This window comes from Stegastes partitus, unplaced genomic scaffold (genome assembly GCF_000690725.1).
Source record: "Stegastes partitus isolate 25-593 unplaced genomic scaffold, Stegastes_partitus-1.0.2 Scaffold2048, whole genome shotgun sequence".
Classification (NCBI taxonomy): domain Eukaryota; kingdom Metazoa; phylum Chordata; class Actinopteri; family Pomacentridae; genus Stegastes; species Stegastes partitus.
Genome location: NW_007579779.1, coordinates 14,228 through 38,484, shown reverse-complemented (window position 1 = coordinate 38,484; position 24,257 = coordinate 14,228). Strand labels below are relative to the sequence as shown.

The 24,257-nt window shown below is 39.8% G+C and overlaps 2 protein-coding genes across 3 annotated transcripts in view; both read right to left on the bottom strand.

Moving 5' to 3' along the window:
- Positions 1–2,406, bottom strand: part of LOC103373702 (uncharacterized) — a 60,841-nt gene extending 58,435 nt beyond the window's left edge. The window contains exon 1 of the mRNA XM_008303663.1: positions 2,326–2,406. The gene's annotated coding sequence lies outside the window, so the exon portion shown is untranslated. The remainder of the gene's footprint in view (positions 1–2,325) is intronic.
- Positions 2,407–2,687: 281 nt separating this feature from the next.
- zmym4.1 (zinc finger MYM-type containing 4, tandem duplicate 1) overlaps positions 2,688–24,257 on the bottom strand; it is a 28,592-nt gene continuing 7,022 nt past the window's right edge. Inside the window, exons 3-27 of one of the 2 annotated variants that reach the window (XM_008303664.1) lie at positions 23,449–23,562; positions 22,948–23,024; positions 21,358–21,504; positions 20,051–20,283; positions 19,720–19,918; positions 18,341–18,544; positions 16,699–16,849; positions 16,500–16,615; positions 15,923–16,102; positions 15,367–15,517; positions 14,324–14,496; positions 14,088–14,232; positions 13,066–13,164; positions 12,925–12,962; positions 12,361–12,505; positions 11,264–11,376; positions 10,653–10,878; positions 9,203–9,433; positions 8,918–9,033; positions 8,642–8,819; positions 8,322–8,473; positions 6,939–7,053; positions 6,614–6,862; positions 5,865–5,994; positions 2,688–5,249 (exon numbers count right to left, since the gene is read on the bottom strand). In XM_008303664.1, the coding sequence (XP_008301886.1) occupies positions 5,009–5,249; positions 5,865–5,994; positions 6,614–6,862; positions 6,939–7,053; positions 8,322–8,473; positions 8,642–8,819; positions 8,918–9,033; positions 9,203–9,433; positions 10,653–10,878; positions 11,264–11,376; positions 12,361–12,505; positions 12,925–12,962; positions 13,066–13,164; positions 14,088–14,232; positions 14,324–14,496; positions 15,367–15,517; positions 15,923–16,102; positions 16,500–16,615; positions 16,699–16,849; positions 18,341–18,544; positions 19,720–19,918; positions 20,051–20,283; positions 21,358–21,504; positions 22,948–23,024; positions 23,449–23,562 (3,923 nt within the window). In that variant the 3' untranslated portion in view covers positions 2,688–5,008. The remainder of the gene's footprint in view (positions 5,250–5,864; positions 5,995–6,613; positions 6,863–6,938; positions 7,054–8,321; positions 8,474–8,641; positions 8,820–8,917; positions 9,034–9,202; positions 9,434–10,652; positions 10,879–11,263; positions 11,377–12,360; positions 12,506–12,924; positions 12,963–13,065; positions 13,165–14,087; positions 14,233–14,323; positions 14,497–15,366; positions 15,518–15,922; positions 16,103–16,499; positions 16,616–16,698; positions 16,850–18,340; positions 18,545–19,719; positions 19,919–20,050; positions 20,284–21,357; positions 21,505–22,947; positions 23,025–23,448; positions 23,563–24,257) is intronic. The other variant, XM_008303665.1, reaches the window with a different exon arrangement.

The window sequence follows — 24,257 nt, the reverse complement described above, 5'->3', positions numbered from 1 at the left end:
AGCACACAGCCAGGATAACCAAGGAGTGGCTCCGTAAGAAGCACATCAAGGTTCTGGAGTGGCCTAGCCAGTCTCCAGACCTAAACCCAATAGAAAATCTTTGGAGGGAGCTCAAACTCCGTGTTTCTCAGCGACAGCATAGAAAGCTGGTTGATCTAGAGAAGATCTGTGTGGAGGAATGGGCCAAAATCCCTGCTGCAGTGTGTGCAAACCTGGTGAGAAACTACAGGAAACGTTTCACCTCTGTAATTGCAAACAAAGGCTACTGTACCAAATACTAACATTGATTTTCACAGGGCTTCAAATACTTATTTTCAGCAGTAACATGCAAATAAATTATTTAAAAATCATACATTGGGATTTCCTGATTTTTTTTTTTAGATTATGTGTCTCACAGTGGACATGCACCTAAGATGAAAGTTTCAGACCCCTCCATGATTTCTAAGTGGGAGAACTTGCAAAATCACAGGGGGTTCAAATACTTCTTTTCCCCACTGTGTATATATATATATATATACACACACACACACACACACACATTCATATATATTTTTACTTCTTGTGTGTTTTATTCCCTATTCTTATTTATCTTATTGTTATTGTTTCAGTGTGGAATAGCTACACAACATATTTCACTGCGCGCTATACCGTGTATAACTGTGTTTGTGACCAATAAAAGACCTTGTACCTTGAACCTATCAAACAATATTCAGAAGTATTTCACTTGGAGAGCCAAACAAACACTAATTTAATTCATTCTCAAAATTAATTGGTACTCAGACATAAAGGCTGCCCCATTAAAATACAACAATTGTAGTGCAGTAATAATAATAATAATAACTGATCAGATTTATATAGCGCTTTTCTGGACACTCAAAGACGCTTTATACTGTCAATTATTCATTCACACACATTCATTCCGGTGGTGGTAGCTACGATTGTTGCCACAGCTGCCCTGGGGCAGACTGACAAGAGGCGTGGCTGCCATTCTGCACCTCCGACCACCACCTCAAGCAATCCATTCATACACATTCACACCAGGCAAGGTGGGTGAAGTGTCTTGCCTAAGGACACAAAGACCATGAAACCGGTTACAGGGCGGAATCGAGTCGATCATTGACCGACTCGCTCTACCACCTGAGCCACAGCCGTACCAGTCAAAGTGCTGACTTAAGTACTTGCAACACACAGTTCAATCCCTCATTTCACAGCACCTTGACTTTGGTCAGTCACAATTATTACATAATCATCCGATTGTAGTTATTTGACTTTGAACTGTTAGAATCACTTTCATTCACCCGCACTCAAACAGATGGGTGAAACTAACAGAAAGGTCATGTTTTCAATCACTATTTCCACATAAGTTTCTTCTAAGCATGCACATGCACGTCATTTCAGTATCAGCATTGCGATGTGTGCAATAGTTACATCACAGGAAGTAAGAAGTGAAGTAAGGCTAATTAACTCAAATACAACAATACAAATACAACATTTCACAACTTATTTGCTACTTAACATGAAAACTGTCATAATGACTATTTTTAATGGAGTTTAATGTACTCTGATTTAAGGATTTCTTAACCCACTGAGGTTTTCAATTTTTTGAACACATAACATAAGGCATAAGGTTTGTTGACATGCAGGCTCCACTTGGGCACAGCAAATGAAAGTATAGAAATATTTTTGCTACGAAAGGTACAGGTAATCTGTTGGCAGTGCCAATACAAAAGCTAACACAACTAATTTGTTTAATATTTCAAATTGTCACTACAAATCTCTGCAAAGCCAGATTTGAATGCCATCCAAAGCAAAGATTTCTGGATGCCTTTGTCAGTGTTACACAATATGCGGAGAGTTCTGATCAGATTTTTTTTTAATATTGTTTGTTTACTCTTCATTGCAGAAGGTCTACCCTACAAAACCACTCCAATGACTCTAGAATGATCAATTCTATCCAAATAGTTAATATTGCAACGTCAGTTTTGTTCAATATCTTGCAGCCCGTGGATAAAAAGTCTGGAAAACAAAACTCAAATAAAGTACAAGTGCTTCGGATTTGTACATGAGAAGTACTTTTAAAAGTGTCTAAGTTGTCTGGTGTCTATTGCACAATGCAGACACTGCAGAGCACTCAGTTAACACAAAGCTGTAGGTGTATCTAAATGGTGTTTACTTTGTGCTGCATACACACCTGGCTAGCATGTTAGCACCAATTAGCAGGCAATGAGTTGGCTAGTATTTGTTTGTTTACAATTTACTAACGACATTCAACTTAGCTAAACGTAATCTAAGACACACATCGGTTTCACGCAGAGAAACGCTTACCTTTGTTTCAAAATCGCCAGGTAGAAGAGAGTCTGGTAGGAAGTGCAGCTAACACAGTGGCAGCCATTTTTCCTTCCTTTCGTTTGTCCAGAGACCCCGTGACCGATGACGCTACCTCATGTGGGCCGAACGGCGACAAATCCGACCAATCAGCGACTGAAACGCCACTGACGGACACCCGAAGCAGCCAATCAGCAGCCGAGGACCGTCTCGGCCACGAGGAGCAGTACTGGTGAATATGCTTTGTGAGGACACACCGGGACAAATGTAATCCTGTCAAATGTCCCTGTAAACAGGAAACACTCAAACTCAAGACACCCAAAAAAAAACAACTGCAGAGTCTTTAAAGAAGAACAACAATGTTTTGACTAGTTTTTTTTTTATTATTCAAAAGGAACATACAATAGAAAACACTCAGACAACCTTGGCAGCCAGACTCAAAGAGCTGGGGTTGAAATAAACAAGATATACATGAAGGGACTGCTTTTATTGTTTTTTAAATGATACAAGGGGTCATGGTGCAAACCGTTAATTTGAGAGGACACGAAGGATAAAACAGCGTCCCAAAAATTAAACCCAGACAGAAAAGTGTTGTTTTTTTCCTGACCACACAGAAGTCAAGAGCCTTCTGAAACAGCAGCATCAGCGACATTCAAATCATTTCCAAACACTTTTTATCCAGTGAACTTGATGCTGAAGATGTGAATTTGCTCATTTAAATTATATCAAAAATTGAAGTTTAAATGGTTTGTTTCGTAAAAAGTTAATCTCTCATAGAACATGCTTTGGATGAAATAAACTCCAAATTCTGAAAAGAAAAAAAAAATGTAAAAAGTTGATTTTTTTTTCTTCCCCAGGTTGGTTGAAAGTCATGAGCCTTCCTAAACAGCAATATCCAGTCTTCTTAAATGCATTCACGTACCTCGAAACACTTTTTAATCTAATCAAATGAATGCCAGAGATGTAAATTCATCCATTCAAATGATATCAGGGTTTATTTTGGAAAAAAAAAGTCACGTGAAGATGCTAAGGATGAAACAATAATCCCAAAATGAACTCAAAACTCTGACAGATAATTACACAACTTAGTGTTTTTTCCCTATATTGCCTTCTTAAACAGCAATAAGTTCAATTCAAAACCAGAATCTTCTCAAATATAGTGAAACACATTTTCAATCCCATTAATAGATGTCGGTGATGTGAATTTTTCCTTTAAATGGTACTGCGGTTTGGTGTGCAAAAAGTTAATTCTCCCGAGGACTCCTTGGATGAAATACTATGCCCAAAATGAACTAAAAAAAAAATCAGAAAAGTAGTGTTTTTTTCCAGATTGCTTGAAAGTCATGAGTGTGCTTAAACAGCCTCATTGAAATCAACAGTTTTCTTGAAAGCATTCATTGAAATTCCAAATGCATTTTCAAATCTCAATTAGACACCAGTAGTGGAAATTTGTCCATTTAAATGATACTGGTTTCATGATGCAAACAGTTCACGCCTTTCAAAATACCAAGGATGAAACAGCAGGTCAAAAATGAAATCAAAACTCAAAAATGATGTTCTTTCAGATTGCATGAAAGCTGTGAGCCTTCTTAACAGCAACAGAATTATCTTTAATGTGTTCAAATACATTTTTAATCCCATCAAATGGATGCCTGTGATGTTAATTTATCCGTTTTAATGATGCTGTGGTTTGGTAGGCAAAAAGTGAATTTCTCAGAGGCCACTTTGAAATATCATTCCAAAAATGAACTCAAAATTCAGCTTGAAACTGTGGATCTTTTTTTTCAAATTGCATGAAAGTCAAGAACCTTTTTCAACAGTCATATCACAGTTTTTGATGCCATAAATTGGGCACAAGTTATGTAAATTTGTCTATTTCTGGAGAGCATTAAAAAAAAAAAAGACACACACACAAATTAAGCTTAAATGACAAACTCCGTCAAGTGACCAAATCCTCCAAGTGTGAATCATACACATCTTCTACATCATGAGCTGTAAAGGCCTCTGGAAAATCAATCTAATCATGAGAAGGTATAAAGAACACATCGTCATGTCATACTTTGGTATTAATGATTTTTAAAGGATTTTTAAGAATTATTTTCTTAAATGTGCTTAAATTCACTTGGAGATTCCCTAAATGTCTGACAATGACATTAAAACAATCCTTGGGGTAAAACAACTGTGCTGTTTCCAGTACTGAGTCTGGAAACAGTCTGCAGGATGGCGACTTGATGTGATGGTTAATGACTTACATCTAGATCACAGCGACATGTTTTCAGTTTGTCTTCTGGGGCGGATGTTTACGAAAAACAACAGTAATCAACATGTAACTCAATGAAGCTCTTCACTCTGGACCTCCATCGCTCCAATGTGCACTGAATGATTAGGAATCATAACACATGGAAGGAAACAAGATAAGCGTTATCAGTGAGAAGCAACAACAAAACACAGGAGGACAGCCGAGTGTCCTGCTGAGCAGCAGTGAACAGTCTGAATGCGGAGCTGAATCGTATTGTGCGTCTGAGGATCTAAAATCCTGATCAACGTGTGGTTTAGGAAGTATTATTCAGTCCATTTATGCTTATTAGGCCATGTTTCAACGAACATTTCAGTTATTTTACAAACATTTACACCACTAGCTGCAACACCAGTAAAAGGTCACTTCTGTTCTCATTGCTCCTCATCACTCTGAATCCTCGTCCTCCTCGTCAGGTATAAACGGTGGGTCGTTGGGCGTCTGTTCCGTCCCTCCACCCTTCTTTGCCTTGAGATGCAGCTCTCTGACAGTGAGGATGCGGATCAGCATGGCTTCCATGGTGCTGTCGTCCAGTGGCGTGGACGAGAACCACAGCGGGCTGTTGGGGACGCAGCAGCGCTCCGGGTGAAGGTAGAACATGTTGGTGCGCTGCTTCACCGACTCCGAGCTGGATGGAAGACGGCCGAAAACATGATGAACAAGGAATCAGACCAGTGTGCAGCACTCATATGCACAGGTCCATTTAAAAAGCAACTTTATACAGCAAGCAACAAAACAGAGCTAGAGCAAAACATAAATAAGACGTCACACATCAGAAAAACACTGAAGGATACCATTGAAACATGAGACACGAGACGAGGCAGGCTGCTTAGCAGCAACTGAAGTTTAAAATAAAATACTTATATAGAGCACCCTTAGTGATGACACCTATACAATAAGTATAGGCCCATTAAGTTGTGGCTGACAACTGTCATCTCCTATTCAGTGAGTACACATTGCTCTCATCTAGCCACAGATACAGTATGTCTGGGTGCAGGACCAATCTGCTACCATTGTCCTTTATTATTATTTGAATTTGTGTCTATTGTGCAGTTTAGCGTGTATGTGGTGATTATGTAATACTACTTTGTTTACTACTGGCCATAGAGTGAATCATCCCTCAGGATAATAAACTTTATTTCCCGGCCTAAGATTCTTCACGATATAAACTTATCAGACAACCCACCCCTGTTTAAAGATGGACCATGAGCGTGGCTGTGTTTGTACTGCTGCTACTACTCACCACTTGGAGAGGTAGAACTCATAGAGTCTGACCGGACAGCGAAGAGGGTTCTCCGTGTTCTCTATCATCTCCAAGATGTCCTCTTTACTTTCCTCCTCCTTACGCCTCTTTGCTTGAATAGCTTCCAAATCTAACGAGGACACAAACAGCACTTTTAACATGAACCTATGTGACCGGAAACTGTTAAAGACACAGAACGGCTGGTAAAGAAATACACTCGTCATGGACACGACATGTGGAAGAACACTTCGATACAGATTTAAAAACACAGATTATCCGTCTTGTGTGGCTTCTGTCTGGTCATGCATCACTTCAAATGTTTAATAAACTTTCCGTAGATTACAGATGTTAATACAACAAGTAAACAGACTGAAGAAATACTTTGTGGTAAAGTCACAAGCGTCAGAAGTATGTTCTTGAGATGTTTATTGTAGGGGTTTAGCTACCTGTGGGGCACCATGACAAAGACATCTGTGATGCTTAATGGCCTCAACCATTTACTTAATGAAATAATCAGTTAAAGATTAATGACACTGTTGAACACTGATTGATAAAATTATCTAAATGTGCAACACGTGTAACAGTGGACATAACAGATTGGACTTAGGTTCATGTTAATACCAATCAGTTAAAATCGTCTTATCAGCTCCAATCCTAATTTTTAAGATCAAAACAGGACATCCCTACTCAAAACCAATGTTGTTGCCCAGTGTTTGGTATTTAAATTAGACCTTTAGCCACGTTGATACCTGACTCAGCCTCGTTTAGAGATATGGGCGGATAGAAGCGCAGGAAGGTGGTCTTGGTGTTGTTCGGATTGGTTTTGGTGCAGCGCATGACGTGTGCAAAGGATAGCTGGCGATGCTGCTCCACTGTAGTAAAGCCAAAGTATTTGCAGCAGAAGAAGAGCAGGGTGTTGAGGAGGACGATGGGGGAATAAGCTCCCAGCTGTTTACAGTCCCACAGAAACTCCTCCTCCACACGAGAGTGGATGTAACCTGCAGAAGATGTGGGAGTCAGTATGTTTGTGTTAAACAGAACCCGACAAACTAAAAAGAGTGACTGATAACTCACCACCGTCCGTGATCGAAGGTTTGAAACCTCTTAGCATGTCGGTGAACTCGTTGGAGAATTTGCTGTAGAAGCGATCCATGAATATGTTCTCCACACGACCGTTCTCAAACAGATACTACAGAGACAAAACGGTGGAAGCATCACAATGAGTCATGAGAATGGTTTTCAGTAATTTCACCGTCATAAGTATGCCAGCGCTCTGCTGTCTTTGCTGAACTCCAGTAGTGTTTCAAAGCACAAACAGCGTTTTATTGTAAAAATCACTGCCTTTATCAAATGTTAGAAACTGGGTATTAATGTTGTGTTGAGCTGTGAGGCAGTGAGGCTGAAACTGGATTCAGCTGTTGAATAGCTTCTCAAAGTGCCGCATTGTACTTTTCTCTCTTTTATCTTTTTATGTGCTACTCTTTTTGCACATATGTACAACTAAATGAAACATCATCCATGTCTGTTTGGCCCTATTCTGCTGTTTTAACCCTTTAAATCCTAAAACCAAGCCCTGGAGTGAAAGAAATGTTATCTTTGAAAAATTAAATGAAATTTTTTTTAAAAATTGGTTCAGGAAAATTCACCAAACCTAAACTAAAATGGCATTATTCAATCGCATTTAATAAAAAAAATCCCTTTATTGAACATGTCACTTTAAAAACAAAACAAAACAATATATATATACTGCTGGCTTCAGAAAAGAAAAAGGAAAAATTCCTGTACAACTAAGAAGCTGAAACCAAAAGTTAGAAAAAATTATTTCAGGGACCGCCTGAACTGTGTTTCCACAGACCATAGAGGAGACAAGGAACAAATTACAGAGACTGAGAGGGGAAAAAAAACTTACTTGACCAATAAAATAAAAGCTGCATGACTAAAAAAATGGTACGCAAAGGAGCAAATAGTTGGACGATACATTGGGCATGGTGAAACATCTTTCTAGAGTTGATGCATAATGTAGTCGGACACACAGTGAGTTTGTAGAAGTTAAAAAATCTCATCAGTTCAGGTAGAGCCACCATTTTTTCCAGTAACAGTAAAAACAGTAGGCTCGTGGAAAATGTTAATTCAATTTTTCTCCAAATTTTTACTTTTGTTAAAATGATTTATGTCATTATAATTGCGTCATACTGTCCAGAAGACATTTTTTGTTCTCTCTCCTTCTAGTCACAGTTGCGCTGTTTCCATGGAGGTGCAGGACTTCATATTGCAGTGAAAAATTAGTTTTACATGTTCAGGACAACTATAAACACATCTGATGTCTGAAGGACTAACTCTAACATACCATAACTTAGCCCTGACACTGTGTGCTGGCTGTGCACTTCAGTGTACACATGTTTATACAGCTCAGCAGACTCTACCTGTCAATGTATATGTTAAGCTCATGTGTCTTGCCTGTTGGATGCCGAGGCAGAGGTAGAACAGACTGTCGGAGGAGTAGGGCTCTCCGTTTGGTCGCTTCACCTCGGTGATGAAGCAACAGAGGCCGTAGCTGAGCTCAGCGGTGGTGCAGCGAAGGACGTCCTCCTTCAACTCCAGAGGACGAGCTGAGATGAAGATAGAAGAAATAGTCAGGGTTTACATTTTTGTCCTTGTTACACATGGAAAATGTACGTAAACAGAGCAGGGGAATGAAAGTGGTCATTGGTTGTTTTGAAAAGTATCCAGCATACGATCAGCTGTAGTGGTTGTATGTAGTCCACATCTTGACTTACAGCCGAAACGTGGCTTTTCCAGGTTGGGCTGAGTTTGCCTCCACTGGATCCATCTCTTCCAAGCGTCGACTCCGTACTGACTCTTCAGTCTGGGGATCTCTGCAGCCACAGATTTCTTCGATGAGGCTTTTTGAGAAGTCGATTCAGCGGCTTTGGACGACCGCTGAGGCTTACGACCCTTTGATAGAACAAAAAGAGAGGAGGCTGCGTCATGAGAATCATCAGGACACAATGATAACAAGCTGCTCACTTGTGCTGCAGAACAACTACAGTTACCCTCTTTTCTCTGGCTTTTCTGTGAACTTGTCGTCTTCGCGTATTAACAGGAGGAGGAGGAGGAGGGGGAGGTTTGCGGGACTGCTCTCTGAGCCGGGCCATCTTCTCCAGGGTTTCTGCCAACGACACAACATAAAGCATCCGATAAAGAAGCTCAAGCAACATTTAAGAGAATCTTTTTATCATCATGCAGCACTGTAGCCTCCAACTACAAGGGTAAGCATTGACTAAGGGGGAGATAAAGTCAAGCAACCCCTGAGCGCTGATTAGTTTTTATCTTCTCACCGACAGTGAAGTCCGACTCGATGTCCATGGCAGGTGGTCCTGCAGGTTTGGGCTCAGGGGGAGGCTCACTGGGCATGCTCACAGGTACGTCTAAAGTGGAGTTGAGCCTCTCGGCTGTGTACGGTCGACCAGGTAACTTGAGGCCTGCGTCAGAGGAGGCGTCCTCCCAGTTGTTTAGGAAACTGGCCAAATCGTCTGTATCCAAGTCGTCACTGTAGTTACTGACGTGGTCTGGAAAAGAGAGGAACAGTTTATTCAGCATTACTGCCCTTTTACACAATGCATACTGTAGAAAAGCTGTGGATGTTGTGGGCAAAATCCAACCTGTTGATGCTGCCATGTGTTTAAAACCTGACCAACATTAACTGTCCCACAGTTATAATAATAATCCTCACATGGTCTTTGAGTGATGAAAAATACCCAGCTCCAAAGAAGCCATCTAAGATCTCTATTCCATCCATTATCTATACACCGCTTAATCCTCATTAGGGTCGTGGGGGGCTGGAGTCTATCCCAGCTGACTTAGGGCGAAGGCAGGGGACACCCTGGACAGGTAACCAGTCTATCACAGGGCTACACTTAGAGACAGACAACCAAGCACACTCACATTCACACCTACGGACAATTTAGAATCACCAATTGACCTCAACATGTTTCTGGACTGTGGGAGGAAGCCGGAGAACCCGGAGAGAACCCACGCTGCACAGGGAGAACATGGAGACCCCACGCAGAAAGATCCCAGTGCCCCCACCAGGACGCGAACCGGCGACCTTCTTGCTGCGAGGCAACAGTGCTAACCAACTGCCCCACCTTGCAGCCCCATCTAAGATCATGTGACTTAAAAATAAAACTATGGAAAATATGGATAATAAAGCATCATCTAAACTATTTATTACCAACAATAATTTGATCATAAATCACGACAAACACGGTGAACATTAGCATTCTGTTGCTTCATCCAAACATGTACACAAACTAGGACTGCAACTGCTGTCTTTCTATTGATTAATCTAGTGACTATTTTACACGATTTAATGAATTACTGAATGATACAGTTTTAATATGTATGAGAAATGTAAGTTTATTTTGACAAACTATATGTCACATAGCATACGGCTACACGTAGCAGCAAAGTTTTAGAATATGTGAGTATTGCAAATAGGTTGCAAAAAAGAACATTTTTATAATAATCTGGAGCACTTTAGAAAAATAACTTAAAATTATGTGTTGCTTTTAAATATTCTTTTTCACCATCACTTATTACGTCAATCGTTTGTAGTAGCTCTTCTACAAATTAAAATATACAGTTTTTTCCCTCCATTCTTTCACCCTCAGTTTTGCTCAGTAATATTTTGCATCTGCAGTCTAATTCTTCAATGATTGTTTGCTGAAACCATTTCTTTCTTGTGTTTACTGCTTTTAAAACGTCCAGTTCAAAGTTTCTTCTCACCATCTGGTGCAGGAGCTTCTTGTCGCTCCGATTCTTTCTCCACCACTTTTTCCGTTGTCGTCTCCTGCTTGTCGTTCTTCTCGTCCTGCTCCGCCACCATCTCGGCCATGAGGATGAGTTCTGCCTCGTACGGGTCAGACGGGATCTTCTGTTTGATCTCCTGGATGGTTTCCACGATGCGCTCAGCGCTGTCCATCGTCACGGGAAGAAACATCGGCACCGGCAGCTGTGGAACAGAGACAGAGAAACAGTAGATTCTTAATAAGACGCTAAAGACTGTTTGACTTCTTACCAAACTTTCAGCTTTGACACACAAATACTTCTTTATGTCTGTTAGTGGCAGTATTTTGAATGTGATTAAAAGACCACTGGTGAAGGATAAATGACTGATGGTTCTCAAAAAGCTTGTTTATTGCTTTTGCCAAATTCAAAACAGAGTACCGTGTGTTGACCATTAAAGTTCAGATAAATCTTGATCTGATTTCACTTTATTGCATCAGGCTACAGCTCAACAAGACAATGTTTTTTTGTTTTTTTTTTAAATGACGGAAGTAAAAGCGACAGTAATTATCCCCATTGTCCAGGCTCAGAGGTGTTGGTGTTGGACTCACAGGTAACGGCAGACCCACAGGTTTGGGGGCACACTGGCTGTACATGTTCATGGGAACAGGAACGTACACCGGCACTGGAACTGGCAGCACCATGATTTTTGGATAAGCTTCGTCTGTCGAGAGAACAGTGTGACTCTTTTAACATGAGCTAGTTATATAAGAACACAGTAAGTACATGCTGCAGCTATATATGTGAATATGGAACACATATTTTTTTAAAGCTCACTCATAAATACGTTGATATGGATGCGACTGATGGTTAAAAACTTCAGGAGAAAAACTGTGTAATAGTGTCAAGTTCTAAACGTCTGCTTAAGCTTTATGAGCTTGTTTTCTAAAATTAGTCTTCATATGTATTAACAATTAAACCCCAGAGCCTCTTCACATATATCCAAAGACAAAACATAATTGAGCAGCTGCAAAACACCACATTGTAGATCTAAATTTGGTTTTCTCCATAAAAAGCTGTCAACACAAGAACACAACAAAAAACAAATTATTTACAGATACAAAATCTTTTACGAGAAAGGTCAAGGGCTGGCTGAAAGCAACCTGCAGGTGTTCTGTTATTAGCAGTTCATTGTACTTTCATCTCGATGGTGTATTTACGATTTATGAAAATCAAACCTGTAGATTTTAATTGTACTGAGTAGAAATACCTCAACTTGGGACAAGAGTTGAATCATCAGCTGTAAACTCAATGCATCACATCAAATTCAAACTCTGAAACGATGTTAAGCTGCGCAATGCCTCACAAATAAAATGTAATTCTAACTCAAAAGAAAAGACTAGCTACAAAAACACACATCGGGCCCAACACTTGACAAATTCCTGTCCACTTCCCGCTGAGAACAAAATAACAAACATTACAAAGAAGTGACTCCTTGCAGAAGCAAAATAGGTTCAAATTATTTGTTTTTCTTGTTTGCAAAACAAATAAACATCCTAGAATGCAAACTGCAAGTTAATTAGCAAGGAAATTATTACCAAACATGAAAAACAAAAACAGAAAGCTTTGTTGTATCCATGCAGTTTCACACTCAGTAAAGCAGGGATGTTGCTGCTGTAGAAGCAAAGTGTTGGTGTGACGTTTTCACCTGTTTGTGCCTCAACATCAGCCGTCTGTGTTTTGCAGGAAACTCCTTTGTTCTGCACCAGCGGCCTGCAGAGAAGAGCCTTGTTCTTCAGGATTTTGGGGGCAGGAGGAGGGTGAACCTTCGCTGTTTCTGTCTGAAGGGTGATCTGAAGGGCAGATGAATGAGAACAAAACTGTTGGTCATCTTAAAAACCCATAATGGACTACAAATTAGCTAAGTCCTGAAACTGTCCGTCACTAAAGGTATGTCTCCTCGGAAAGCAAACACTCAAAGCAAAACACATTTTCAATTCTTTATTATGACGGATTTGATTATCTAAAATACTCCATTGCAACCTAAATATTTTGAGTCTTGTTAAGTCACACAGTAAATTTCAGCAAAAATCTGACCATCTTGTCAAAAGTTGCACATAAACAACAAATAAACCTGCATTGTTTTGATGCCTAACTGTATCATAGAGCGTATCTGTGGGTAAACATCAACATTCGTTATGTTTATGCAAGTTTTTTTCTTGTGAAACTGAATTTAACTGCATATAAAACCCGCAAACAAACACCAGCTCACCTGTGCAGAGCTCCTCAACTCGTAGTTGGACGCTGTGCCTGCAGAGACAACAGCAAAACGTGAGACTTTCACAGTAAAACAAAGTGCCGAATAAGGACAGAGCATGCTGTTCTCTCTTATTTGTCTGTCTTGGCTTTGTACTTTGCTGGGCTGTTCTGTCGGACGCGTTAGATTTCCCCGTCGGAGGGCCTGCTAGCGAGATGACGTTGGCGATAACAGGTGTGGGCTCCCCTGTACCGCCTGAAACCAAACCACAAAGAAACACAATCAATCGTCTCAGAGTGGGAAGTTACTCAGAGCTTTCCAGAAACTCTCAGGAAACCGCTGCTGGCTGTGTAAAGATGATCAGAGGGACACATTTTTGGTCGACTTCATACCAACATCTCTGCTAGTTTTTAACATATGCTCTGGAGGCGTCCTGCATTTAAACTCACCGAGGAACACCATCATTTTGCACTTCATTTATTCATGTGCAACATCTATTAGTAATGTTACTCAGACGAGATCTGCTGTGCAACACCCAAAAAATACTTTACATCACACACACTCTTTCACACCCACATTCAATTAATAATAAAGCTTAAAATCATAATAAAAGCATCAGTGCTTTATAAAATACTGCACATAATGTCCATAGTCACTGCACCATAAGGACTACGATGACTGCATTTATAACAGACTGACATGATGCAGCAGGAAGGAGGGCTGTTTGATAGAGTTCATTCTACTGTGTAAACCATATTTCATGTTGTATTGCAGATGACAATCTGGTGCAGTGTTATAGTTGTGTTACATACAGTAACTCCTCTCTGCAGTTTCATATTTAGTGTTTTACTGAATGTAATGTGGGTCTGCATTTTCTTTTTTGCTTATTCTTTGCAATAAGAGAAGTAGCGACCCTAAGTTTTCAACAATTTCCCTGAGGTTTGCCTCAAAGGGATCAATAAAGTTCTATTCAATTCTATTTTTTGTCAGCAGAGCTTAAAAAGACAATAAAGCTTTTTTGATTCAGACGATGCTAATGGTGGTCAGCGCCTCCATTTAGTTAAGAAATCAAACTTAGAACACCTTGATGCCCTGTTTATAAATGTGGAGACCAACTGATTGCAAAACAGACATTTTTTTTTGAGATGAACAAATGTAATCGAAACAACCGTACACACCTTTTGTGATTTCTCCCTGAGTTGCCGCTTTATTGCAGCAGAACTGCAGCAGACAGCTCAGGTCACAGAAGTGTTTGACTTCTCCGAGCAAAGGGAGACTCTGCTTTAGTTTCCCTTTACGGCCGCAGGTGTCACACTTTGCCACCTGAGAGAACACAACGAGTCAGAGTTTAGCTGAAGACGACTGTGACAATCTCATAGCTGTGATTTTAATACCTGCATCAATGCTTGCTTACATGGCAGAAGAGCATGGTGTACTTGGACCTGCACTCCTCGGAGCAGAACTCCTCCGTCGAGCCTCCGTACTGAGCAGTCACCAGCTTCTTGGAGACGCAGTGGCAGTAAACGCAGGAGTGACAGTATTTCCCCCAGTTTTTACTCAAGTCGTGTCTGAAGAGGAGTTTGCAGCCTGAAAAGAGGAGTGTCGGGATCAGGAAGCTTTTTTCTCTATATCTGTGCTTTGAAACGCACATTCATATGCAAATCAGTAAACACTTGAGTCGGTTTGTGTCAATTCAGACAGTGGTGTTGCTCCATCGTCTCAGATTTTATTCATTTTCAAGCCACTTCAGTGTCTCTGTTCGTCATGATAGCAACATCATAGTTTGTGTTGTGTTCTCCTCCTCATAATAGTTGGAGTATTTGGGTGATCAAGCATATGTCAAACTGAGGCCACTTGTTGGAACATTTAGCACTTTTTCCATTTTCAAATGCCAGTATTTAAAGATTTGGCCTCTGCTGGAGCCATTCAATCATTCAAAACGCACCTTACCTACTGTACGCCATGACCTTCCTGCTGCTAATGTGTATATACTGTTGTATTTATTAGATTTTATTTATATGTGTACATATATATATATACACATTTACCAACAATGCGCACTACGACTCACGCTGCTACTGTAGGAGATTGCCAATGGAATTTCATTGTATTCTCATGTACACTGATACTAAAGGCATCTACAATCTTTGATTCAGATCTGCGGGAAACATTTTTTCTGTTTTCTCACTAAATTTCATGGCAGTAGGAGTTACATTTCTGGAGATATTGACCCTTTAAATTGGCTTTTTGAGGGTGAAAATAAGAAACTTGCCAGGTCCAAAAACATATCTCAAGAATCTCATTTAGGGTCACAAATAACAAATAAGCAAACTCTAAACAAAATCTGAGAAGGTGCGCCAACATACTTCCTGAATCTTGTCTGATTTGACACAGCCTGACCCATTTACATGCTTCAATTCAGGACGTTTCAGCTGCTTTTGTCTGCATTAAACGTACCGTCGCTGCAGAAGTAACAGTCTTTGTTGTTGATTCTCTTCACGTCTCTGGTGATCTTTTCGATCTTGCAGTACTCACACAGGCTCGCCACGTAATTGGCCTTCTTGAACTCGTGCGAACAGTCCACAGAGCACAGAAAAACCATCTTGTCCTGCACAGAGTCGATACGAACGATTAGAAAGGTCAGTCTGCACACACAGTCGTCTAGTTTTTAGCAATTTTCTGCTGTAACGTTTTAGTGTCGCCCTGTTTATTAGGTATAAAAAAACAAACCCAAAAAAACTTTAGACTCTTAACTTCATGACGGTCTTAACTGTTATTATTTATATTGATTAGAGTCAATAGAACTAAACTAAACAACATCTCTCTGCACAGTGTAACACACATAATACAATTCCTAAGTGACAATAACAAAAAAACTGCTGTATGTGGGTTTCACATTTTAAGACAAATCAGGTCTTCTCATTGCATTCTTATGAAATCTTGTGACCTTTATTGGAACCGGTGTCTCCAGTGAAGGTAAAAATCCTCTTATTTCAGCACCACACTGAGGTACCTTAATCTGGATGAGTTCCGGTTTGAAGGTGATGATGCGGCTACACTGGAAGCAGTTCAGCCTGTGCGATCCTTTGACCTCGATCTGTGGTTGTGGGGGAGTGACGGCCTGGATTTGGGTCGATCCTATCGGCAGCTTTGTGAAAACGTTCACCTGTTTCTGGGACTTTTTGAACTTTTCCTGTGGCACAGATTTAAAAAAAAAAAACAAAACAAAAAAAACATGATTATAAACCACTGCGAGAAAGGTGCAGCTTCTAGTAGCGGTAAACAATGAGTGCGGCATCAAGACAGCCGATGGTAAATGCGCATTTCCCAAAAAGGATCATCACTCTGGTGGTTTGATTTAAGCTGGAAAAATAGAGCAACGGTGTGAAATGTGACCGTTGCATTAACTGATGGTTCAGGAAATATTTAAATCAAGGCAGACTGATGTAAAAATACAAGAACAATTATTTCCATATGAATAATCAGAGGTCATGATAGCAGAGATGCAATAAGTGACATTAAATTTACAAAACCAGCTTTAAATACAACCCAAAACTCCAGGATGTTGTATTATATGAAACGATGGCTACCTGAAAAGACATGACACACGGCAGAGTGCAGAAGTTCCTGATGGACGTATCCGACATGGCCAGGTGATATGCCGGCACAGTGTTTTTTCCGCAGTTATCACAATTCAACCGAGCACCTGTTAAAAACAAGGATGTTTTATGAGAGGGAAAACAAACGCCATACAGAGTTCAACGCCTTGAGAATCTTGCCCTCCGATACCTGAAGCACTGACAGTCTGGACTTTAAACGCCATCACACAGCTGCTGCTACAGAAGAGGTTCACCGAGTCGTCGCTGTTTTTGTTGTCCACCATCTCAGCGAGCAACCGGGTGGTGCGGCACATGGTACACGGCTGGGGGATCTTGGTTTTCTGTAGAAAAGAAATAAAGGAGAACGAATAAGAGGCGTGGCGTAAAAAATATGTCTTTCTTTATACAGTTTGAGTTGAGACTAAAAAGGAGCAGCCGGGAAATTTTTTTTCTTCTTTTTAATATTTCCACATTTTGCTTTGCTGTCAGGCTGAATGATTAAAAGATCTCAGTAACTCTGACAAAAAACCTGACTTTAAGATAAACCTGAGGGGCAATTTACAATTACAGCTGGACTGTTGACATTAAAAATACATTTACAACAATATTTTAATGAGACAAATGTTTTGGTGGGGTTTTTTTTGCACCTTTCTTTCCTAAAAGGTTTTATTGATAAAGACAAATGTTTTTCATCTGCATCACGACACCATGCTGCGTCTATTTCCATTTAACTATTCCTGTTACTAAATCAGCTGCAATTAGCTCAACAGTTCTAGAAAACGGCAGCAGAGTCCGTCTCACTACAGCGTAAACGTTTCCAAACACTCACGAATTCAAAAGTTTGAAATGTACTTCAAATTGCTGTTTGTGCAAAGTTCTGATGGCAGAACACAGCAATGTGGCGCGATTAAGGAGGCTGTATCTGAAAGATGCTCCTCTAGAAAAGACAAAACCAGCAGATTTTTGCTGGACAAAGTGGGATGCTTAATTTGCAGCCTGTTGTTGTGCAAACAGATTTCAACACAAACGCGTCTTCAGTGTTGTTTGTTCACTACGAGGGAGAGTTTTTTCTGATCCTTAGTCCTTGTAGCTTTTAAATACACTCATATAGCTCAAAAATTAAAGGTAAAATGAACTTAATGATTGGCAATAAGTTTTTTGGGGGGAGGAAAATTGATCATTTAGATTAAAATAGTCGATAGAATAATCAATACAGAAATAGTCGTAACTGGAATCACTGCTTACAACAAATGCATCCGCCTTCATCTGCAGAATCACTGCATCAGGCTGCAGAAAGAGTTTTAATTAGCTGACATATCTGAAGGGCAAAACAACGAAAGAAACCACACGTAGAAGTCAAAACAAAAAGCCAAGCTCTGCAGTCACGACCTGCTGGCAACAACGTCAGCAATCCAGGTCGCTAACAAGTCAGCAGTCGCTCTGTCTAGTCGTTTACATTAGTCAGTCGTGTAGTTGAAACCTTCCAAGTCGCATTTGTTTTATTTTGTAATATTAAATAGCATTTTGAAGTCTATATATCTGCCAGTACTGGTGCATAACAGCCAATATATGTAGCAGAACATGTGGCATAAATGTTCGACCACAATGGCACCGCAGTTAAAACTAATTTACAGCTTTGAAGCATAAGAATGTTGAAGTGAAAACAGCCCTTCAAAGTAAAAGATTCATGGTGGAGTTTTGTGTTACTCGACAAATCCAGATGTTTCTTTCCTGAAGCTCTAACAAACCAGTTGGATGCATTACCCGACTCATACATGGTTTTAACGACAACATTTAAACAAACTCAGATTCTAACTTTATAACCTGCGTACCTCTTTGTATTTGGCCAAGCACTCAGTGTTGCACACGGTTTTGTTGACCTCCTCCATCTTGAGCAGCAGCGGTTTGCTGTGGCAGTACGATCCGCAGTTACCGCAGCCGGCCATCGACAGGTTGTTGACGGTTCGGAAGCGGTTAAAGCAGGCGTCGCTGCAGATCTTGTGGACGGCGCCGCTCAGGATCACCTCATGTTTGCTCTGCAGGGAGACGACAGAAAGGCAGCGCAGGTTTGAGAGTCACTTCACTTAGAAAAAATGTAGTTTACAGAGAGCTAAAGGTTGTGTGTGCTAATTTTGTACCGTTTTATAATGTACAAACATTTGTAAAGGTCAGTCCTAATTTAAATAAACAGGATCAAGAAAAAAATGAATAAAATATAGTTAAAAATATAAATGTCAATGACTATGACAGAATTAGATTTCTGTTTTTAGAGCTGCAATTATTAGTTGGCACCTGTTGAATTTTGATAATTCTTTAATCAATTAAGCTATTTTTTATTTTTTTTGAAGTCAAAAGTCTCTAAGTTCAAGGGTTTTAAAATTTCATATTTTCTGATTTCTTTATTTCTCTTAGAATATATACAGTATATATACATATTTTGTTAGCAGCCTAATGAATCCACAGTGTTCAGAAATGTCTCATGTACCTCGATGATCTTGTGTCTGTTGAAACTGTCACGGCACACAAGAGGAAATAAAATGTTTTGTTTGTGCTTGAGTTTTAACTTTTAGCTGTTGTCAAAGCCATCATGCGGTTTTAAATAGAGAAATAATACCACAAAAAAATCTGAATAACCTCTAAAAATGTGAATTAAAAAGCATAAATCATATCATTCGTGATTTCACATCATTATATAAATGAAGAAATAAATATAAACATATTGTTTTGGGGGGAAAACCGCAGGTCAGACCTCTGGTTGGCCATAAAATCAGATGAATACAACAGAGAACTTGACATTTTTCATGTTGGGCTTTTGAAAACACAGATTTTCTGATATTTAGAAACCAAACGACTAATTCATTAATCAAGAAAATAACAGATTAATTGACATGTGATGCACTTGTCCCTATCTGTTTCACAGCTGGAACAACAAACCTATAAACTGATCAGTTGATATAGAGAAAATAACACCTGAAACTAGTTTAATAATCAATAAATCATCTGTATTTTTTAGCCAAAAAGACAAACAATCCTTTATCCAGCTTTTCTATGAGAATTTTCTGCTGTTTTTTGGCCTTTTGTGGTCAGATACAACAACACATTTAAAGAAATTACCCTCAACTTTGTGAAACTATAACGGTAAAATGGAGGTAAAACTATTTAAGATTTAATCAACAACAAATAATCACAGTGTATGTCCTGTTTGACTCACTACACAGTATCTGGTGCACATGCTGCAGAGAGACGGTGGCGCTATCGGCGGCGGCGCTTTAATGGAGACGGCGGACTTTCTGTAGTTGCAGGCGCTTTTCTTGTAGTTGAAGGAAGTCAGACAGTTCTGGCTGCAGAAATCCTTCATGGCTCCTTTAGCATCTGGAGCCAGAATGACATCCTGAGGCCGAAAAATCAACCTGAGAGGAGAAAAGGTCGAAAAGAGGCACAAATTCAGTCACACTGGGCCCGATACACCATCAGGCGCGTCGTCAGCTGCTCTGCTTGTTCCTCACACATTAAATTAAAGCCTAACTGGCCGTGGAGCTCACTTTTGGCAGTTGTGGCAGATCTTGGTGGGTCCTTTGATAGCAGGAAGCGATGTGGTGAGGCAGTTGGTGGAGCAGAACAGCGCCGGAGAGCCTTTCCTCTGGAACGCCGTCTGTCCTTTGATCAGGTTCTTCTTGCAGTGGGAGCAGGACATGTGCAGAGACGACGGGTTGATGACGGGCAGCGACTGAGCTTCAGACGTTACAGAGAAGACGGAACCGATCCTCAAGTCCTCCTGTCAACAAGAAAACAGCAGGAGAATACAACAGGTGATGGTCTGGATCTAATCTGGGCTACAAAGCTGGACAGAAGATTCTCTTTTTGAATGGAGAGAAATAGTTATTAACTCATCAACCTGCCGGCTGGTTGTAAAGACATCTTAAAAAGAAACTTCTCTGAATGTGGAAAATAACAATATTGCAAAGGAGTTTTTCAATATGTAGGAAGGAGGACATTGATATTAGTAGGAAATATGGATATTTAAAATCACTGATTTTACTGCGAAACTCATTTTTTTTCTGCAACTACATTCAAGTAAAGAAGAAGAAGTTAACACAGAGTTTAAATACCGTAAATTCTGGACTATAAGCCGCTACTTTCTTCACACGCTTTGAACACTGCGGCTAATTTATGGATTTTATGAGCTTTACGAATTTGTCTCGAGACCAAAGTGACGCTGAGAGCGACAACGACAGAGAGACTGAGGAAGTGACGAAGTGATTCTGAGGCTGTTCAGCTCCTGAAGACACTAAAGAAGACGACTTTAGTGGTTTTAGTGCAGGAGGAAGATGAAGATAGCGATCAATGACTTTTCCTGGTAGGCTGCTGGAGTTTTTATTTTCTTAACCAGCTGTGTTACAGGAACTGTTTGGAAAAAAGCATTTATATTTATATTTGTGTATGTTAGCGGTACGTATTTAATTAAAAGTTAAAAACATCTTTCTGTGTAAATATCTCATGTTGCAACGTGGACACTTGCAGCTTATAGACAAGTGCGGCCTGTATATGTACAAAATGTGTTTTCTTTTTAAAGTTAGTGGGTGTGGCTTATATTCAGGTGTCTCAATAGTCCAGAAATTAAGGTAGTTTATCTGCTTCCTGGGAATTTCTTTTCTAGGATCAGTTAAGTTTTATGTTCACCTATAATATTAAAATCTTAATTTACTTGTTGATTATATTTTGTGGATTAAACTAAATCTTTAAAGTCATTAAAGTCATCAGACAAATGCAGAAAAAGCAAATGTTGGTCCATCACTGCTCAGACTTCCTGTAATATTGTACATTAGTGTCATTTCCGAGCGTGACGCACCTTTGAAGGCTCGTCTTTCACGCTCGCCGTGGACGTCGAGGATATCAGCGCCTGCTCGTACTCCTCGTCCACCGGCTCGTCCTTCACTTTGACCAGAGGCGGCGATGAGGACGACTTGGTCATCTGGACTGCAGAGCGCAACCTCTGCTGCAGGAAGAAAACAAGAAAAATGTTTAACTTTAACTGGTGGAGTAGTCGTCTCTGAGCCAACACAGCCACATGAAACCCACACATGTAGTTAAAGGATAATGCTGGTATTTATAAACCTGGGCAGAACTTTCAGGTAATATTGGGTGTAAATGATTAAGAGGGACAAAAGTGTTTGGAATTTGTTCAATATTAAGCAAGAACACTTTTACCGACAACTGTGAAGCTGCTGCGATATAATCCCAAAGTTCAAGTGGTTTCTTTGGCTTATAACAGATTGTTTATACACGTGTCTGACAGCAACATGGAAAGGATTCAAACGGAGACAGATGTGTGTTGGTTGAGCTGTTGCAGGAAGACAACAGTGTAAAAGTGAGAGGAAGCTTCCCTTACTGCTGCTGTGTGTATAGGATTATTTTAAAAACAATAAATGGTTTGCTAAAGTGCATTTATGAAACGTAGCAACAAAATGATGGACCACACTACGTAAAACTTGTGCCGATGACCTTTGGGGGGCAGAATACAGTTGCCTTGTTTCCATAACATATTTTTGTGCACATGTTCAAATTACTGCATTAGAAAAAGTCAATGAAAGCAGCAAAATTTGGGTAAAACTTCCCTTATTACGCACTAAAGATTTTAAACTCACACTCGAGGTGATTTTTTGACAAACAGCTGATGTGCTAAATAGCACATGGGAACACCTTTTTCAAATATGTTTTGTCGTCTGCATGACACATGGCAAAAAACCAGCTGACATTACAGAATTATTTACAATTTTCCCAAATGAAAAACAACTCCAGAAGACTTCTTTTTCCATTTTGCTCCCATAAAGTTCTGTTCGTTTTTTCTTCTATGAGTTTTTTTTATCAGTTAGAAAACACAGTTAATAGAAACGAACTTTTTTTGCATCTTGTGTTTTGTATTTTGTGCAAAATTTCAAAAGCTTGCATCAAATTTGCTTTACAATTATATGGAAACACAGCTGCTAAAGTCGTGTGCTACACATGGATTGAAACACTCCATCTAACATTTACAATGACTATCTTTAACAGGTTTACTGTCAACACACAAAAGCACTTTTTGCTCAAGAAAAAATCCGTTTCAGGAGCTCAGAGACCTGCTGCAGACAGAGTGGAGCTAACATTATTCGCTAAAGGCAATGTGTTGACCTGCTAACGGCAAAAACAGTCACTCAACAAGTCAAGTTTAAACTGTTTATGCTCAATATTGAACCCATTCCGAACATTTTTATCCCCGTCAGTCATTTATACCCAAAAATACTTTTTAAAAAAAAAGGTCCAGACTCAAAATTACCTGAATTAGCAAGTAAAGCTATAAATGTGGAGCTGAAATCAAATCATTAAGTAGCAATAAATAGCTTAAAACTCTCAATCCTGTTTAAATTTACACACTGAAGGAGGTTATTTTCTTCCAACTTACAATGTCTAATCGCGGTACTGAAAGTTTGACCACTTTCATCCCGTTCAACATGGTCGCCGGCGACGAGCTGTCTCTGCCTGCAGGAACATGAGCGACGTGTCAATTTGTGAACAAAAGTGCAAAATAAAAGAATGCATCAAAACATTTATAGTTACATCCAGTTCATCTGATGATATCACACAGTCTGTCATTGTACTGCCAAAATAAATAAATACATAAATACAAATTTGAGAGATTTTTTACAGCAAATTATTTTGTTTTAAATGCAGGATGTGATGCTTCAGGATTGTCTGGATTACTGTCTCCTGTATTGAATATTTCACCTCAATAACACACAATTCTTTACAACCAAACACTAGAAAGTAGGTTTGTTTCGCAGGCACATACAGCTCCATAACGGGGGACTTGAATTGTTGATAAAACTGTGCAAGTATTCTCATTTTCACTATTTAGCTTTTAAGTGAAAGACTTCTGAAGCACCGTTGCTCGGAGGTCACACACCTGTACTTGCTGTGGCTTCAGATGACGGAGACGAGCTGGACTGCATCAAGTCTAAAGCCGTTGGTTTCACATCAGCTTCCTCCTCGACAGACTTACCGTCCTCAGTCATCAACACTGTCAGAGAAATTCAAAATTTTAGTGTTCGAGAGCAGCGTTGAGAAGCAGCAGAGGAGCTTCCAGATGCAAGCACATGGTAACAGCAACTACAGTGCCCATAAGAAGTATTTATAACCCTAACCCGAGCCACAACGAACGATCCTGTGAGCCTGAGCTCAGGGAACAGAAACCCTCAATTTCAGACACTCTTCAGTTTCAGATTCTCTCGCTGTAGAAGTGTGACAGCCGATGGGGAAGCCGCTCGACTCCTAACTGGTGATTTGTCTGTATTTTCAGCACTTGTATTCGAATTTGACTTTTCAACTACAAATACCTCTGTACGCACTGACAACTCTTATTACATGAATTTTAATACAGATGAGCAGATTTTTTTTACACATTTGAAAACCCGATTATGGACGGACAAACTGTGAGACGACTTTTGTAGATTCCGGTTTGCATTGACAACTTCTTTCCGCCATTGACAAATCTTACTTCGGACACACAGATTGAGATACAGACAGACAACTCTCCAGACAAATTGACAAATAGTTTTGCTACAATAATGCCCCCATATATTCACAACCCCCACTTTCAACATTAAAGCACTTTTATGTGGCGTTTTTTACAAGAAGGTGAAAAAAAAAAGACTCTTTTGTCTCAATGTGAACACAAATTTCTACAAACGAATATTATTTATTTAAAAATATAAC